Genomic DNA, 20,014 nt, shown 5'->3' on the forward strand with positions numbered 1-20,014 from the left:
ACAGTAAAATAACAGCCCCAGCAGTACCCCACAGTAAAATAACAGCCCCAGCAGTACCCCACAGTAAAATAACAGCCCCAACAGTACCCCACAGTAAAATAACAGCCCCAGCAGTACCCCACAGTAAAATAACAGCCCCAACAGTACCCCACAGTAAAATAACAGCCCCAGCAGTACCCCACAGTAAAATAACAGCCCCAGCAGTACCCCACAGTAAAATAACAGCCCCAGCAGTACCCCACAGTAAAATAACAGCCCCAGCTGTACCCCACAGTAAAATAACAGCCCCAGCAGTACCCCACAGTAAAATAACAGCCCCAGCTGTACCCCACAGTAAAATAACAGCCCCAGCAGTACCCCACAGTAAAATAACAGCCCCAGCAGTACCCCACAGTAAAATAACAGCCCCAGCAGTACCCCACAGTAAAATAACAGCCCCAGCTGTACCCCACAGTAAAATAACAGCCCCAGCTGTACCCCACAGTAAAATAACAGCCCCAGCTGTACCCCACAGTAAAATAACAGCCCCAGCTGTACCCCACAGTAAAATAACAGCCCCAGCTGTACCCCACAGTAAAATAACAGCCCCAGCAGTACCCCACAGTAAAATAACAGCCCCAGCAGTACCCCACAGTAAAATAACAGCCCCAGCTGTACCCCACAGTAAAATAACAGCCCCAGCTGTACCCCACAGTAAAATAACAGCCCCAGCTGTACCCCACAGTAAAATAACAGCCCCAGCTGTACCCCACAGTAAAATAACAGCCCCAGCAGTACCCCACAGTAAAATAACAGCCCCAGCAGTACCCCACAGTAAAATAACAGCCCCAGCAGTACCCCACAGTAAAATAACAGCCCCAGCAGTACCCCACAGTATAGTAACAGCCCCAACAGTACCCCACAGTAAGGTAACAGCCCCAACAGTACCTAACAGTAAGGTAACAGCCCCAGCTGTACCCCACAGTAAAATAACAGCCCCAGCAGTATCCCCACAGTAAGGTAACAGACATGACCGTACTCACAGAGACAAAGTCGTAGTCTTGCTCGGTGTCGAAGTAGATGAAGACTGCAGTGAGGACGTGGGCCGGAGGCGCCTTCAGCACCCAGGAACACTTGACCGCCGTCGGGTAGAACTGGCTGGGCTGCCAGGTGCCGGTTTGGGGCTCCCAGTTGCCCTCGGGGAAAGCCAGGTGGCCGCTGCTGTTGGCCGCCGTCAGGTACTTGGGTGAGTCTCCACACTCTGCGGGAACGCGACCGGATCATCCAAAGGGAAAACGAGTTCGATTAATAGGTCTATGGGAAGGTAAGTTATCTAGAGGTAGGTCGAAGTTATCTAGGAATCGATCTAAGTTATCTAGAGGTAGTCGGAAGTTATTTAGACGCAGAGGAGGGCATCTAGACCGAGAGAGACAAGGTGATAGAGAGGAAGACGTAGCAATATGTCCCGACAATCATAGAGTATGCGGCTCCAGCGTAGAGAGCATATCTTGTCAAGCACAAGACAAAGTTGGAGATGGGTCAAAGTAGGTCATCAGACTAGTCCCAGAACCACGTGGTATGAGTACCAGGAAAAGCTACATGAACTGAACCCTCACGTCTCTGAAATACCAAAGAATTAGGGGGAGACTTGATTACCACATACAAAATTCTCAGGGGAAAAGATAGAGTAGATACAGACATACCATTTATGACAGGTGGTACTCGCACAAGATGACTCAGGTGGAAACTGAGTACACATATGTGCCACAGAGACATTAGAAATAATTTGTTCAGTGTCAGATTAGTTAAGAAATGAAATGCACTAGAAATTGATGTGACGGAGCCTGACTCCATACACAGTTGCAAGTGTAAATATGGTAGAGCCCAGTAGCGCCAGGGACCTGCACACCAGAGGATTAACAGTTAAGAGGCTGGACCAAAGAACCAAAGCTCAAACCTCGCAAGCACAACTGGGTGAGTACACCCACGCGAAAGCTAATCACGAAGCGGGAAAGAGAGGGGGGATTCGAAGTTAATTTTAACATCCCAGAGATCGAACCAACTTGGCAATATTTACGACATGCGGTAAAGTTTGCGTCCTTATTATTACGGGCGCAGAAATGGGAGAGAGGCGGGTCGTCCATCACAGTGCTAGGGGTGAGAGGGAAGGGGTGAGAGGGAAGGGATGAAAGGGAAGGGGTGAATAGTGAGTGTGTTAGTGTGAGGTGGAGGGCCCCTAGCTGCATCAGCTACTCCTCATTTGACCCGCCTCTCCATTAGGGATAAATGGTTACGTCCAGTGAGAAACAGGACATTTTGGAAGCCCAGTCAAGGAGATTTATAACAGAGAATGAGTTATTGCTAGAGATTTTTGGTACAGCTGAAGAGGGAAAGGGAGGGAAGAGACGAGGGGAAAGGTAGAGATGAGGGGGAGACAAGAGTAGGGGGACGAGAGGAAGAGGGGGAAGAAAGAGATGAGGGGAGACAGGTTTACAATGTTCCACACACACACAGGGGGCCTCGTAGCCTGGTGGATAGCGCGCAGGATTCGTAATTCTGTGGCGCGGGTTCGATTCCCGCACGAGGCAGAAACAAATGGGCAAAGTTTCTTTCACCCTGAATGCCCTTGTTACCTAGCAGTAAATAGGTACCTGGGAGTTAGTCAGCTGTCACGGGCTGATTCCTGGGGTGTGTGTGTGTGTGGTGTGGAAAAAAAAAAAGTACTTAGTAAACAGTTGATTGACAGTTGAGAGGCGGGCCGAAAGAGCAAAGCTCAACCCCCGTAAAAACACAACTAGTAAACACACACACTCGGACCAAAGAGCCTACCGAGCAGTGTACTACAGTGAGGACGGATGATGGATCAAAACTGAAAATACTTGTTAAGGTCACAATGGGACTTGGTTGGAATGGAACGTGGAGAGGCTGGGAGCGCTCTTTTTTATACAAGTGCCATCAAGTTACTTCAGTTATTACGCACCCCATACCCATCCTGTGATTGGTAGGCACCCCATACCCATCCTATGATTGGTAGTAGAAAAGATTAGAGGCTCAGGAACAGAACCTTAAAATTCAGTTAGCTATGTAAGGTAAAATTATTAATGGAGTACAAGGTTTAACATATCTATCAATAAGTATTTACAATATATAATGGGCTCAACGGCCATTGACACCCAACGTGTCAAAGAGTGAAGCAGAGACACCCAGTGTCAAAGAGAGACGCAGAGAGACACGAAGTGTCAAAGAGAGACGCAGAGAGAGACACACAAAGTGCCAAAGAGAGAGAGAGAGAGGGACAGAGAACAAATGGCGTGTTATCAGTAGCAATACTCACGCCCCTGGACACATCCGGTGACAGAGAGGAGGAGGAGGGTGACCACCACCGTCCCCGCCGGCCGCCCCTGCTCCACCACCACCTTCGCCGTCCCCCTTCTCCTGTCCCCTGACGTGACGGCGTCCCGCCATGCCTCGCCCCGCTGCTCTGGCTGGCCGCCTCTCCCCAACATCTTCTGGCGACGATGACCCGACGACGACGGCCGCGACGACCCCTCGACTGCGCGTAAGATTAGCCGCATCTGGAGGCTTACGTCATTACGCGAGTGTCAGCTCCTTGAGTGTGAGAGGGGCAGCTCCTTGAGTGTGAGAGGGGCAGCTCCTTGAGTGTGAGAGGGGCAGCTCCTTGAGTGTGAGAGGGGCAGCTCCTTGAGTGTGAGAGGGGCAGCTCCTTGAGTGTGAGAGGGGCAGCTCCTTGAGTGTGAGAGGGGCAGCTCCTTGAGTGTGAGAGTGTCAGCTCCTTGAGTGTGAGAGGGACAGCGCCTCGGGGCTTGTCTGATGCCTCCACCACCTCGTTTGGGACGGCTGGGGTTAATTTTGTTACTGAGATCACCTATAACGTAAATAGTATTAAAAAACATGGGGGAGGTACACCACACTTACAGAAACGCTAAGTAAAACAAAGATTAAGCTGATGATCATGATGACTTCTTGACCAGGATAGTAAAGGTAGTACAAGGAGAAATTATAAAGCCTTAACCGGACTTGGTTTCAGGTCTCTCTCTCTCTCGTCCGGAAAACCTGTTCCACATGTGCAGAAATTTGCCTAATTCACCCAGAGCTTCGAACGTGCATAATCTGAGTTTTCTGGTAATTAGCGATCAATTGGTGCTATTCCTGGAGTTGGAAACTCAGTCTCAAACAAGCTTTCGGAATTAAACTGTATAGCTTAAAAAGTGAGCAGGTAATTCATCTCAACCTTCCACGAAGGTTTTCCCTGTAACCGTGTTGGTAAATCTACCTCTCTCTATTGAAACTACTAACTACTGTACCAGCACACCTCTACCAACTACTCCAATAACTACTCTACCTCATGCAGCTACACCACCACAACCATTGACTACCACCACCTCCTCTAACTACCACACCATCAACAACAACATCAACTACCCCCACCAACTACCAAACCTCTAACCTCCACTCGACTAACTACCGCATAATCAACTACCAAAACCACCGACTACTGACAAATACCACATAATCAAATAATACCCGACCAATTACTACACTAACTACTATCCCACAACCTACCTTCCTATCAACTACCACACAGACAACTACCACCCTACTATCACCCTATGAACTACCACCACACAAGCTACCAAACTACCAGCTATCCCACTACAAACTACTACCTCATCAACTATACCTCTAACAACTACCACCCCCCAACTTCCACACCACAATCTACCACTGCACAAACTACCACACCACTAATTACCACACCACAATTTACCACCTCACAAGCTATCACTCTACCAACTATCACCCCACAAACTACCATACTACAAACTACCCCCCCCACCATGAACTACTACCCCTACCAACTACCACTACACAATCTAGCACCCTACCAACTACTACACCACCAACTACCACCTCTATCAACTACAACACGAGCAACTACCACCTCTCAAACTACCAGCTCACAAACTTCAACCCTACCAGCTACCACACCACAAACTACCACCCCACCAAGTACCACACCACAATCTACCACCCTACCAACTACCACATGCATTAACAACACTCCACAAACTGCTACCCTAGCCACTACCACACACACACACTAACTACCACTCCACAAACTACCACATCCACCAGCTATCACAACACCTGACCAGTGACGGAGTTTGAGAACTGGGGAGCTCCTGTCTTTTCTATTAATCTGGGACGGACAAAAAGGCAATATCGAAGTGAAAAAATGATATTCGAGTGAACGAGTATCAGTCAAACTGACTGAAACTCCTCCCAAAAAAAACAGAAATTTAAGGAAACCCAACAGAAAAAGTGTGTTTGGATAGTTGTTGTAACGCACTGTGATGTGGCTAGTGGGATAGGGGTGAGGGATGAGGGATGAGGGATGAGGGGTGAGGGTGGGTTGACCTGATATCTTCTCCACCAACGACCACCACATAGCCAGATAGCACCCAGCACCTGTCCCCCTACAGCAGCAGCACTGTCCTGGAGTTACCCCACAATGCCTATATCAGTGTCGTGTGGAATAGTACGAGTCGTTATGCAATTTAATGCAAGCCATACTCAGCTTGTGTTTTACGGGCTCGCCATAGCCCGTGCTACATGGACACTTCGTTCTGAGTAGCTAAATCTAGAAGAACAATATCAGCTTGTGTACCTGCTGTGTTGTTAGAGTTTCACAGGGACTGATGGGAAAGATATGGGAGCGGTCCAAAGACATCAACCCAACCATATGGAAGAGATTTGTGGTATTAGAGGAACAAGTGAATGAGGAGCAAGGGAAGGCCATTAGCATAGAAGAACTTCGGGAAGGTATGCATGATCTAGTGAGAGACAATGCAATAAAAGGGCAGGAAGAGGTGAAGGAGAGAGGGTCAAGGGGAGAAAAATACAGGTACTGACTGAAGACGTGTCATCTCGAGGAAGGCAGCTTCAAGAATGACAAGAGATGGTAGACAAAAATAATGAGGTAAATAATGGCCTAAATGTAAAACTTGACAGGAGTGATGAACTCTGCATTGCAACCTTGAACCAAGTGGAAGAATTGAAGGAAATAAACTGCAAAAGGGAGCCAAGTGTGAATAGATTACAGAATAGATATGGCAGAAGAGGAAGGGAAGATAACAGAGGAGAGAATTAGAAAAAATCATGTATCCGAAATTTAGGGGGTAAGACCAGAAAAAAACCTTTGCTTCAGGATCAGAGGGAAAGAAAATAATTAAGTAAACAGTGTTAGCGACTGTAAAAACTACCCAAACCATGAAATGTACAAGGCAGGAGTCGGAGAGAGAGGGAGAGATAAGTAGTAATAACCTACCCACCGGAGACTGAGGAGAACACATGGAAAATAAGGCAAGCGACAGAACGGAATAAAATAAAATATATTATACACAAAATTCAGGCCGGAGAAACAACAAGGAAAATGGAGCGTTTCTGCAGGCTAAGTAACTTTCAGAGAGGAAGAAATCGACCAGTGAAAGTTATTTTTATGAAGAGCAATCCAGTTAATTATATCCTGGCAGAGAAGATATATTTAAGAAATGAGGAAAAGTACTCTGCAGTGTTTATTAGACAAAACATTTCTAAGGGGGAAAGGGAGGCAGCAAAATGAATCAAAGAAAAGCATACGAGATATACAAGGTGACCAGAAAATGGCACAAACAGGGCACAGGACGAAGGAAATCTATAAGTATTGATAGGTAAGTACCAACTACCATCCCACCAACTACTGTACCACCAATATATCACCCCCACAAACTACCAGTTACTACCCCCCACCAACTACCACCCCAACTATCCTACCACCAACTGCTATCCCCACAAACTACCAGTTACCACCCCACCAACTAACACACCACCAACTACTGTCACTTCAACTACCTCGACCATCCCTACCACCACCGCCAGTACTACCACCATCGTGAATACCACTACCACCACGACCACAACAACCACTACCACCAGAACTGCCACCACTATTATCACCAACAACACCACCACCACCACTACCACCACAAGTACCAGCACCACCACAGCTATTACCACAACTAACCTAACCCCCACCATCGCTACCACAACTACCGCCATAACTACCCCACAACTACCACCACCATAACCACCACAACTCCCACAGCCATCCCATCGACCCCCTGTCCCCTCCATAGCCCACAACGCCCCCAACCATCCTTCCTTAGACACGACGAATGGCATCACACAGCTTCTAAACCTGGCATTTTCTTGATAAAACTCCTAGTTACCCTCTAATTAACAAAGAGAACTCGCTTGCTAATTGGACACCGGCTCAAGGACTGTGAGAGAGAGAGAGGTTTTACAAAGACATCTTATTTCTGCTTGGAAATTAGAAGTCTATGTATTTTATCGTAGCCAGAAGACCAGGTGCTCTGGACTCCAGCGAGGCACAGCAACGCGTTGTATATATATATATATGTCGTACCTAGTAGCCAGAACGCACTTCTAGGCCTACTATGCAAAGCCTGATTTGCCTAATAAGCGAAGTTTTCCTGAATTAATATATTTTCTCTATTTTTTTTCTTATGAAATGATAAAGCTACCCATTTCATTATGTATGAGGTAATTTTTTGTTTATTGGAGTTAAAATTAACGTAGATATATGACCGAACCTAACCAACCCTACCTAACCTAACCTAACCTATCTTTATAGGTTAGGTTGGGTTAGGTAGTTGTGCCTTAAGCATAGACACTGTGTCTTCCCATATTAACAGGGACTTGATGAAATTAACGTCTAAATGACCCCTCACTTGCTCTAGTGCTCTTGGGAGGTGGTGATCTTTGGTGTATTTAAATACTCCGAAATTACCATCTCTTTTAAGGGTCTGAGCGGGTGGTGGAGAGGGTTAAGGCGTACCTGTTATGCCAGTTGCTGGAAGGCTTCTGTGCTGGCTAGGGTTCGAGTCTCCTGGTGGGAAAGTGTTCTAAAGTTGTGTATATATATATATATATATATATATATATATATATATATATATATATATATATAGAGAGATAGAGAGAGAGAGAGATAGAGATATAGATATAGATAGAGAGAGAGAGAGAAGAGAGAGAGAGAGAGAGAGAGAGAGAGAGTAGGACAGAGAGACAAAGATAAAGACAGATTGAGGCAGAGACAGAAACAGATAGAAAGATTGATAGAAAGATTGATGGATAGGTGGATAGATAGTCGGATAGATGAACTGATGGATGGATAGATATATGGATGGAAAGATGAGTAGGTGGACGGATAAAAAATAGATGGATGGATAAAGATAGATGGATGGATAAAAAATAGGTGGATGGATAAAATATAGGTGGATGGATAGACAGAAATGGATCAAAGATAGGTGGATGAATTGAGAGATGGGTAGATATATGGATAGGTGGATAGAGTGATAGACAGATGAGTAGGTGGATGAAGAGACGGATAGATAGATGGGAAGGGAAAGGGGCTATCAGGATAAAGTGCCAAGCCATTACTATTATATAGAACTTGAAAGGAACCAGGATAAGGACTAGGGATGGGACGGACGGAAGGAATGGTGCTCAACCATTTGTTAGACGGTCGGGGATTGAACGCCGACCTACTTGAAGCGAGACCTTCGCTCTACCCTCCAGCCCAAGTGATTGGACTGACAGATAGATGTAAGACAGAGAGACAGACCCGGGCAACGCCGGGTAACCCTTCCTAGTATTTTTATATTCTCATTGAGTCCAGCGGACAAAGGCATGTAAACATTACGGCCCGAGACGGGGATAACTAACATATTGTGTTGGTTTACGGGAGACGAAGTAGACCTGTCGCAAGATGACCTTCTGCTGTTCTGTCCTGATCTCATCTCTTCAGACAGGATCAGAAGTGGTAGCAGGGACAAGTGTTTCAAGCAGCAGACAACCTCAGTATAGATCGTAGGAGATACTGTTACTAATATTTTTCCTCCTCAGTCTCTCCTCAATCTCTCATTAAACATTATCTTTATCACATTCCTTCATTATCATTATCTACACTCAGTAGGCCATCTAATTCCCCTTTCACGCTTGCTCCGTCACCTTCTCACCCTTTTCCTATTGCACGTTGGCATATAGTCTCTAACTCTGATAGTTTCTTGATACGTCAAGAGAAGGCGCTTTGTCAATCCTGTATCAATCCCCCCTCAATCCCCCCCTCACTCCTCCCTCACTCCCCCCCTCACCCTTCACTCCCCCGCTCCCGCCTCCACCGCCCACCTGACGCCTCCCTCTCATCCCCTCCCCCCCCCCCATTACCAGCCTGTACAGACATTTATGTATATGTGAATCCATTTAATTAGTGTCAACAAATAATAACAAAATCCAACATTTGCTGAGTACTCGATACATGCAGGTCTATTTAGCTTTATATATATATATTTTTTTTGTTAATTACTTTTTGGGACAAATTTAATTGATGTAAATCACGAATTTATATATATATATATATATATATATATATATATATATATATATATATATATATATATATATATATATATATATATATATATATATATATATATATATATATACCAATACGAGAGAATGTGTGTTTGTGTCTCTGTTCAAAATTGGAGGCCAGGCGCTTGGGCATAGCAATTCAGCCATATTGACAGATAGAATGGTCTTTAGTCCTTGGGTACGGGGTGAACATAGGGTGGTCGGTGTCGCCAGAATCAGTTAGAGAACAGCGTGTCAGGGTCACATGCAGAAAATAACATGAAAAACTAGTTTGTTCATGTTTTCCATGAAACAACATGAAGAGAGAGAGAGAGAGAGAGAGAGAGAGAGAGAGAGAGAGAGAGAGAGAGAGAGAGAGAGAGAGAGAGAGAGAGAGAGAGAGAGACAGAGAGACAGAGAGACAAAGAGAGAGAGAGAGAGGGGGGAGAGAGAGACAGAGAGAGAGACAGAGAGACAGAGAGACAAAAAGAGAGAGAGAGAGAGAGAGAGAGAGAGAGAGAGAGAGAGAGAGAGAGAGAGAGAGAGAGAGAGAGAGAGAGAGAGAGAGAGAGAGAGAGAGGTTTCATCCCTTCACTTTAATAACGGGAATAATTTCGTCAGCTTAGTTCAACAAATTAATCTCCCACTTACAGAATTGTTATCCTAAAATTTTTCATCAACAAGCAAAATATACAAATTTTTTTCATACTTTCTATAATTGATCGTTAATTGACTGCCGAGATCTAATGAACGCAGAACTCTCTTAAATCACTGACTAAACAGAATAATCTAAATCTACAAAAATATAATATGTGTGTGTCTGACTGTCAAAGGCTGGAAGCTACACACTTGGGTCTAGCCCCACCAAGCTTTGCAGTGTCACTAGTAGTTTTTTTTTTATTTAGCCCCGATGGGAGAGTACATTGGGCAACGTCACTCATCCCGCGAGTGAACACACCGCCATAGCTACAAATACAACACCACCCCAATAGGAAGAAAATTAGCTGGGTTGTTCATCCAATCACTTGTACACAGACACAGCTGGGACTTGCTTAACTGTCTCAATTGAACAGTTTATCAAATAAAAAGATTAACACTTACCAATACCCTAAACTTACGTTATCTTGCCGGTGCATAGTGGGGAAATCTTTTAAGAACAGCATCTATATTTGACAAATAGTATTTTTCTAACTCAAAGAATCTGGGGTTTATTATTCAACATATATTTATAATGTCTCTCAGATGTTCACATTGTCTCAGGTAGTGGTCAAGGCGGAGTCCGTCCCTCTCACCACAGATTCTGCTGCTCAGCTGTTGTGTCCATCTTGAACCATTCCTTCACAGATGTGGGGCTTGTATTAAGACGTCATCTACATATGCCATTCTTTGTGTTCCTTTCGGAAATTCAATATTAGCAATGGCGTTCATAAGGATGTTGAATAATGTGGAGTTTATCACTCCTCCTCGGGGGTCCCGAGTTAAATATTCATTGTTCTTGAGATTACTCTGTCAAAGCAGACCTTGGATGTCCTGTCTATAAGGAAGTCTTTAATCCATTCTTTCATGAGTCTCCCTGCTGACCCCCATACATGCAAGCTCATTAAGGATCGGAATCCCTTGAGCTCTATCGAAGGCTCCTATTGATGTCAAGCATATATATAGTACTTAGCTGTGTCATTACTTAAATAATTAACTATACAATTTGCTGTGCCCGTCCTTTAGCAAATCTGTTGACTCCTTCGCCTAGTCTACTTATTTTATGTAATATGATTCTTTCAAGCATCTTGCAAGTGACTGAGACTGACAGGTCAGTAATTACCACGATCGTGTGGTTTCGATATGGGGACAATTATCGCATGTTTCCATTGTGTGGCCACAGTGTGTGGGCACCTTGTGTGGCCACAGTGTGTGGGCACCTTGTGTGGCCACAGTGTGTGGGCACCTTGTGTGGGCAGTGTGTGGGCACATTGTGTGGGTAAACACAATAAACAGGTGGGGTAATGTTACCTTAATGTTTCCCTGTTACCTCACACAGCCCATACATGTCGTAGGTGACGCCATCTTCACCAGGTGCAGTACTTCTTGCTCTTTTTCATAGCGCCCCTTACTTCCTGGGCTGTGATTGGTTGTCCATACTCGTCGTCGTTAGACTGTGCTCTTGGTATCTTAAATTGTCTGTCATTATGTCAAACGAGCCGTTTCCTGCTTACTTTTGCAGGGAGGGAAGAGGAGGAGGAGGCTGCATCACTCCATTTGTGTATTAGTTCCTCAACATTACCTTTGGGGTCTCTGTGTGGAGCAGGCCGGGCTTTGCTCCCCTTAGCTATCGGCATTGATGCCCAAACTTGCCTTACAGATGTTTCTCTTGAAGTGAAGTCAAGCCATTGTCTTTCTCGTTCTTTAATCTTCTGTTCCTTGGCTACTTGACACAGTCTTAAACAGCTCTTGGACTCTTTCAGTGGGATGTCTTCGATACTCTCATGTTCTTTATGTTGGTACTTTCATACCATTTTGTGTACTTCTTGCCGAGGGTTGCTTAGCCCAGTCGTACAGTGCAGGACTCTGTGACAGCTCTCAATCTGGTTTATTAAGGTCATCAACAAATTTATCAATGTCTTCAGGGACACTGATAATTCCGTAAACCAGTCACTCATCTTGTTTATGGAGTGCGGCTTCATATCTGCTCCGAGTGATAACCTTTTATCTTTTATTTGTCTATTTCTTTTTTTTGCTCATGTTGACGGAGGTAATCAGTGCTCAGTGGTCACTACATAAACTGTATATAATGTTGTACTGGGATCTCTATCCTGAGCATTCAGCAAGAGAGCATAGTGTTGTCTTCCGCCGTCTGAGGTGAGTTGACTGGCCCCATCACCCAGGACCCTAAGGTCTTCACTCCCCGCTAACACAGAGTGCCAGTTACCGTCCATTGACATTGGGCTGATGACAGTTGGCACCAAAGTGTGGGTGCCTGGCATTAAGATCACCCACCACTATGCCCCTGTTACCTAGCAGTAAAATAGGTACCTGGGTGTTAGTCTGCTGTCACGGGCTGCTTCCTGGGGGTGGAGGCCTGGTCGAGGACCGGGCCGCGGGGACACTAAAGCCCCGAAATCATCTCAAGATAACCACCGCGGTAGGTTCTTCATTAATAAACTCAGGTACAGCGTCTCAAGGTCAAGTTTATTCTGTGGCACATATTGGTTGATTATATGTGGAGCATTGTTGTGTAGGTTGTTTGTTGTTTAAGATTCGCTACTTGGAGTAAAAAGTTCCAAGTAGCACAGGCTATGGTGAGCCCGTTGTGGACTTACCTGGCACAGGAGCGGGGCTGTAACTTCGGGGGATGATTTGAAGAGTTTCGGTTGTGTAGGTTACCCCCCCCCTAGTGATTCATAATCAGCCCCCCCCCTCCCAATGTGGAGAGATGATTGATGACCTCCACATCAATCATCTGTGGAGGTATAATGTTATTTACATAAGTATTGAGACCCCCATTATTAGCCTAACATGTACACTATGTATAACCTGCTTCCTGTCACTTGACACAATGAATTATTATTATTATATATAGGAGGGATTTGAAGATATATATATATATATATATATATATATATATATATATATATATATATATATATATATATATATATATATATATATATATATATATATCGTACCTAGTAGCCAGAACGCACATCTCAGCCTACTATGCAAGGCCCGATTTGCCTAATAGGCCAAGTTTTCATGAAATAATTGTTTTTCGACTACCTAACCTACCTAACCTAACCTAACCTAACTTTTTCGGCTACCTAACCTAATCTAACCTATAAAGATAGGTTAGGTTAGGTAGGGTTGGTTAGGTTCGGTCATATATCTACGTTAATTTTAACACCAATAAAAAAAATTACCTCATACATAATGAAATAGGTAGCTTTATCATTTCATAAGAAAAAAATTAGTGAAAATATATTAATTCAGGAAAACTTGGCTTATTAGGCAAATCGGGCCTTGCATAGTAGGCTGAGAAGTGCGTTCTGGCTACTAGGTACGACATATATATATATATATATATATATATATATATATATATATATATATATATATATATATATATATATATGAACCAAGTTCATATATGTGTGTTCATTACTTCTTATAAGAAGTTACTTTCTTTGACACACCCCGAGTTAGAAAACTGTTCCAAGGTAGCTTCGTATTTTATGTTCCTAATATCCTAGAACAAGAATACAAAAAATCAGAGATTGTCACACAGAGAGAAGGGATGAAAGGCCTTTTAACAGTCAAGTGCGCAAAACACAGCATTTGGGCAACATAATAAATAGCGTTACACTGAACACGCTCCTCAAATATTTCGCATAAATATACCATACAGCAAAGCTGTAACGAGTAATATCAAACATTCGGTCAAGTTTCGGCCAACTACGTCAACATTGTGCCACCTCAATAATGAATAACTGGGCCGTCACACCACACTGGCTAGGAGGGAACTGAAGCAGGGGGCCCTCGTGGCCTCTATAGGGGGACACCCTAAGGACATCTGAGGACACTGATTGCACTCACAACCACATCCACGAATTTAACTCCCCCCTCACCCCGCCCCCAATCCCTCACTCCCCCACCCCAAGTCCTCCTCCCACCAGTCTCTCCCTCAAGTTTCTTCCCCACCTACCCCATCCATCCCCATCTCATGAAACAAAAATCTCACCCTTTCTTTCTTTGCCCCTCTTCAACCTCGATCTTAGCCTCTTGTACAGTTCCTCAATTCCATACCCTACTCTTTGACTTTCCAGATTTTCTGCCATCGTGCACCTTCCGTCTCCACCCTCTTTTCCTCCCGTTTACTTGCACACTTTCCCATCTCACTCCTTTTCCAAACGCCCCTCCCCCCCCTGCCTTCACTAGTCTGAAAGTCGTATCACTTTCGGACTAGTGACCTCGGTGTGGTGACAAGCTTGGACCCGTCTCGTGAATGAGTGACCTTGTTTTGAGAGAGAGAGAGAGAGAGAGAGAGAGAGAGAGAGAGAGAGAGAGAGAGAGAGAGAGAGAGAGAGAGAGAGAGAGAGAGAGAGAGAGAGAGAGAGATGAAAAAACATCATTCGTTTTATTTACAGTTGGCTATTAATGAGCTTCCTCCAAAACTGCGTCCATCTTCGTATACTCCACCTATCCACCTGCCACTCCCACAATCTTCCTTAAGCATCTCCCCCTATTCCCCCCTCCCTCCCTCCCTCCCTCCCTCCCTCCCTCCCTCCTCCACACCTTCGTTCCACAAAAAATCCTCCCACTCCAACTTACCCTAAACCACCTCCCCAACTCATTTCCCTTCCACCCACATCCCCCCCCCTCTCAATCCCCTCCCACCCACCACCTTCCCAACACATTATACCTCTCCTACCTAGTTCCATTTCCCTCCCACAATACCGACTTAAACCACCAGTATTAACGTGGCTACCGCGCGCCGTGGCGGAGTGAGAGCACAGTCTGCTCTGAGAAAAATACCCTGAGACCACAAGGGATTACATTCCCCGTTGTGATGTCCGCGTTCATTCCACTACAGTAAGCCTTCATATAATTCTATTTCTCCGACATAATTTCTAACTAAATAAACAGATAACTAATAATTGATAACTGAGACGATGCTTATCATTTTAGCGCATGATAGTCATAGGATGCTGATCAGGATAATGATGATGATAAGGAGGTTGGTGATAATAAAGTTGATTATGGTGATATTAATGAATATGATGGTGAAGATGATGGCTACTGTTTATCATAATGATTTTTATGATGATATCAGTAATAATGATATCAAGAATTAAAGTAATAAATAGAATAATCCGAAAATATCAATTCATAATTTAAATAATAGGCTAATCTTTAATTTCATAATATTGTAATTATTAGTATACTAATTTTTTTTATTATCAAGATGTTATCATCAGCCTAATAACATTAATACATATTAACATACATAGTAATAATGAATCCAATATTAAATCCTAATAAAAATAATAATGACAACAGCCTTGTGTGGTAAGAGAAGGACCTCATCATATAACCGAAGGGTGATTTATGACACTAGCACATCAGCTAACAGATGGCTGAAAGGCTGGGACCAAAGAGCCGAAGCTCAACTAAACAGAACTAGAGTTCAACTGAGTACCAGGAAATCAACAACAGTAATACGAAAAATAACAGAGGGTTCATTCACGTAACTAAACGTCGGTGACAAGAAATATTTAAGAAAATGTAATTTTCATTTACCAAACAATATGATTAGGGAGTATGATTATAGGGAGCCGGTCAGGCCGAGCGGACAGCACGCTGGACTTGTGATCCTGTGGTCCTGGGTTCGATCCCTAGGCGCCGGTGAGAAACAATGGGCAGAGTTTCTTTCACCCTATGCCCCTGTTACCTACCAGTAAAATAGGTACCTGGGTGTTAGTCAGCTGTCACGGGCTGCTTCCTGGGGGTGGAGGCCTAGTCGAGGACCGGGCCGCGGAGACACTAAAAAGCCCCGAAATCATCTCAAGATAACAATAACTGGTATCTGTGTTGCCAGATCCGGCCGGTGGCGGACTGTCATCAAAATGTTAACTTTACGTAATATAGTTCCGGCGTGTTCCTGCACTTTTCGCCCTTGGCATCACTTCTCTTTTGATCGTGAACTTCACGAACTTTGAGATGTTGGGTGCTTGAAAAACCAACGCAGACTTTGTCTTAAACAACGTTCCTCATTAACCGTCTTAAAACTAGCATTAACGTAATATGTAACACATGCATTACCACCTGTACTACGTGAACACTATTGTGATTCTGACACGTTAATGTTGTGCAACATGATCACTGAAAAGTTCGCTAAAAATGTGTATTTTACCGAGCAAACACCAATCGCGAATTCACTCGTGGAAAATGGACTGCAAACAAGCAGTTGAGGCCCTCATCGTCTGCCTGGCGCGCCTCAACTGCTGGCGCCGGCTGGCTATACTGAGGTTATGGGACCTCGATTCAACAAAGATTTACACATCAACTTACGAACCTATCAACCCGTCCTCGACTCAAGTCCATTACATCCAGCGGTCGACCCCACAGACGCATTCATAAATTTTAACTATGCTGTTCATTCAAAACGGGAATTTTCTCAATTATAAATTAATATTATAATATATTAGTATATTGTGCATATATAGGCATAGGATAGGTTAGGTTAGGTGTTTAGGTTCTGTTGGCGATTATTTGTATTTGTAGTACGTGGGTGAAGCATTTATATTGTTGTGATTCGAACAAAATTCGTCAGTGAAACACTTGTTCCGGATATGTTCGAACGTCAGCAGTTGTGAGTCGTGTGTAAACCGCTTTTCATTCATAAACAGGGGGTTTGGCGGGTGCATGGAATCATTTTTGGATCTTTGTTTGGAGGACGGGCTGCTCCATGCACCCGCATGGAATCTACCTCTCGAACGTAGGTTCAAACCCTCTTCATGGCCCTTGTAGATTTGTTCATTTGATGCATCACGCTATTGTTATTTCTGTGTGTAGTCTATGTGTGTGTGTGTGTGTGTGTGTGTGTGTGTGTGTGTGTGTGTGTGTGTGTGTGTGTGTGTGTGTGTGTGTGTGTGTGTGTGTGTGTGTGTGTGTGTGTACTCACCTAATTGTGCTTGCGGGGGTTGAGCTTTGATTTTTTGGTCCCGCCTCTCAACTGTCAATCAACAGGTGTACAGGTTCCTGAGCCTACTGGGCTCTTATCATATCTACATTTGAAACTGTGTATGGAGTCAGCCTCCACCACATCACTTCTTAGTGCATTCCATTTATTAACTACTCTGACAGTGTGCTGTGTGTGTGTACTCACCTATTTGTGCTTGCAGGGGTTGAGCTTTGGCTCTTTGGTCCCGCCTCTCAACTGTCAATCAACTGTGTGTGTGTGTGTGTGTGTGTGTACTCACCTATTTGTACTCACCTATTTGTGCTTGCGGGGGTTGAGCTTTGGCTCTTTGGTCCCGCCTCTCAACTGTCAATCAACTGGTGTACAGATTCCTGAGCCTACTGGGCTCTATCATATCTACATTTAAAACTGTGTATGGAGTCAGCCTCCACCACATCACTGCCTAATGCATTCCATCCGTTAACTACTCTGACACTAAAAAAGTTCCTTCTAACGTCTCTGTGGCTCATGTGAGTACTCAGTTTCCACCTGTGTCCCCTTGTTCGCGTCCCACCAGTGTTGAATAGTTTATCCTTGTTTACCCGGTCGATTCCTCTGAGGATTTTGTAGGTTGTGATCATGTCTCCCCTTACTCTTCTGTCTTCCAGTGTCGTAAGGTGCATTTCCCGCAGCCTTTCCTCGTAACTCATGCCTCTTAGTTCTGGGACTAGTCTAGTGGCATACCTTTGGACTTTTTCCAGCTTCGTCTTGTGCTTGACAAGGTACGGGCTCCATGCTGGGGCCGCATACTCCAGGATTGGTCTTACATATGTGGTGTACAAGATTCTGAATGATTCCTTACACAGGTTCCTGAACGCTGTTCTGATGTTAGCCAGCCTCGCATATGCCGCAGACGTTATTCTCTTTATGTGGGCTTCAGGAGACAGGTTTGGTGTGATATCAACTCCTAGATCTTTCTCTCTGTTCGTTTCATTAAGTACTTCATCTGTGTGTGTGTGTGTGTGTGTGTGTGTGTGTGTGTGTGTGTGTGTGTGTGTGTGTGTGTGTGTGTGTGTGTGTGTGTGTGTGTTTGTGTGTGTGTGTGTGCGCGCGCGCCCGCTCGTGAGTGTGTGTCCTTAGGCTTATATCTCAGTCACTCGCTCTCCATTTATAATCACGTACAATTTGTGTGAATACCGCGATCCCGTCTTAATTAAAGGAGATAAAGGGAAGGAGGTGTGGAGGTAATTACGCGGATGCAGGTGCCAGGCCCAGCGACACCCAGCACGGGTATGTCGAGCGCCAGAGCCACCAGCAACAAGTGTCATAACTCTACAATTGATGAGTGCAGCTTGAGCACTGGTCGCTAAGGGAACCATTAGCGAGTATGGGGGTCCTCCTTGTGTGTACTGGGATCCTTTTGGAAGTGATTACAAAGGGGAAATATTACAACAAACAAAATCCACAAGGGCCGTGACGAGGATTCGAACCTACGTCCGAGATCATCCCAGACGCTGCTTTAATCGACTGAGCTACGACATGGTAAAAAGAGTTCTACTGCCCTTACTTGGATCCTGCAGCCTCTCCGAGACACAAACCAGGGTTTTACACAACTCCTCCCCCGTGCACTCGAGCTATGTCAATAGGCCGTTCTACCTCTTCACCCTTACATCATTATCGCCCTTATTTACTATAATATTACAACACTTTCACAGAGGGACGAAGCCGTTTAGTACACGCACATTCCACAAAGAGAGAAGATTAGATGAACATTGAAATTTACTGGTGGGGAAAAATATGCGTACAAATACACAGACAGACATTCAGACGCTCACAAGCCTCGTCCCAATTGCCATACAAGAAACTGAAAAACAATTGATGTTTGGACGATGTTTCACTTGTATTCGTGACCCTGCTGGCCAGAAGAGACTGGCCCCAGGCCAAGGGTCAGATTCCCGAAGCAGTTACGCAAGTACTTACGAACGTGTACATCTTTCCTCAATGTTTGACGACTTTGGTTACATTTATTAAACGGTTTACAAGCATGAAAACTTGTCAATCAACTGTTATTATTGCTATAAACAGCCTCCTGGTGCTTCGGAGCTCATTAACTATTTAATAATTGTAAACAAAGCCGCCAAAGATTTAGAAAAGATGTACAGGTTCGTAAGTGTTCGCGTAACTGCTTCGTGAATCTGGCGCCAGACTTCTGGAGTAGAAGAACTCTTAACCGAAGACAGGTACACTCCAGGCACGTCAGCTGTTCTATAGTTGGGTTCACCCCTTCCACCAAAATTCTTGTTACAGTTCAGAGTGCACATAAAAACTCAACCACTTCCTCTGATGCCAATTAGACTATTATGTACACAAAAAAAATTCCAACGTGCCTAACCACTTAGGCTGGACGGTAGAGCGACGGTCTCGCTTCATGCAGGTCGGCGTTCAATCCCCGACCGTCCAAGTAGTTGGACACCATTCCTTCCCCCTGTCCCATCCCAGATCCTTATCCTGACCCTTTCCAAGTGCTATATAGCCATAATGGCTTGGCGCTTTCCCTTGATAATTCCTTCCTTCCTGGCCCTATTTCCGTGGCTCTTGCTCCTATTGTGGCCATAAGTGCGCATAAATTACCGTCATCTGCTGATGCTGTGTTTTCCTTCCTAACCTTACAATATAACATAACTATTTCTCATTTTGAATAATAAGTAATAAGGGTGTGATGGAGAAAATGGAGAATGCAGAAAATTAAAACGATGTAAGTATTAGCTGCGCCAGTATTTTAAGATGCTCCCTACCCTTCATCTTGGAGAGATTAGAGGATTATGATGTAACAAATGAGCTCCAACCTGACCTGCTGCTACCCAGAGTGGG

General features: G+C 44.5%; 1 protein-coding gene across 1 annotated transcript in view; it reads right to left on the reverse strand.

Annotated features, from left to right (window-relative positions):
• Nucleotides 1-14,019, reverse strand: part of LOC123765089 (uncharacterized) — a 158,098-nt gene extending 144,079 nt beyond the window's left edge. Inside the window, 3 exon segments of the mRNA XM_069333529.1 lie at nucleotides 1,023-1,240; nucleotides 3,314-3,865; nucleotides 13,938-14,019. Coding sequence (XP_069189630.1) covers nucleotides 1,023-1,240; nucleotides 3,314-3,554 — 459 coding nt within the window. The 5' untranslated portion in view covers nucleotides 3,555-3,865; nucleotides 13,938-14,019.
• Nucleotides 14,020-20,014: the final 5,995 nt, after the last annotated feature.

The sequence above is a fragment of the Procambarus clarkii genome, chromosome 29 (genome assembly GCF_040958095.1).
Source record: "Procambarus clarkii isolate CNS0578487 chromosome 29, FALCON_Pclarkii_2.0, whole genome shotgun sequence".
Classification (NCBI taxonomy): Eukaryota; Metazoa; Arthropoda; class Malacostraca; order Decapoda; family Cambaridae; genus Procambarus; species Procambarus clarkii.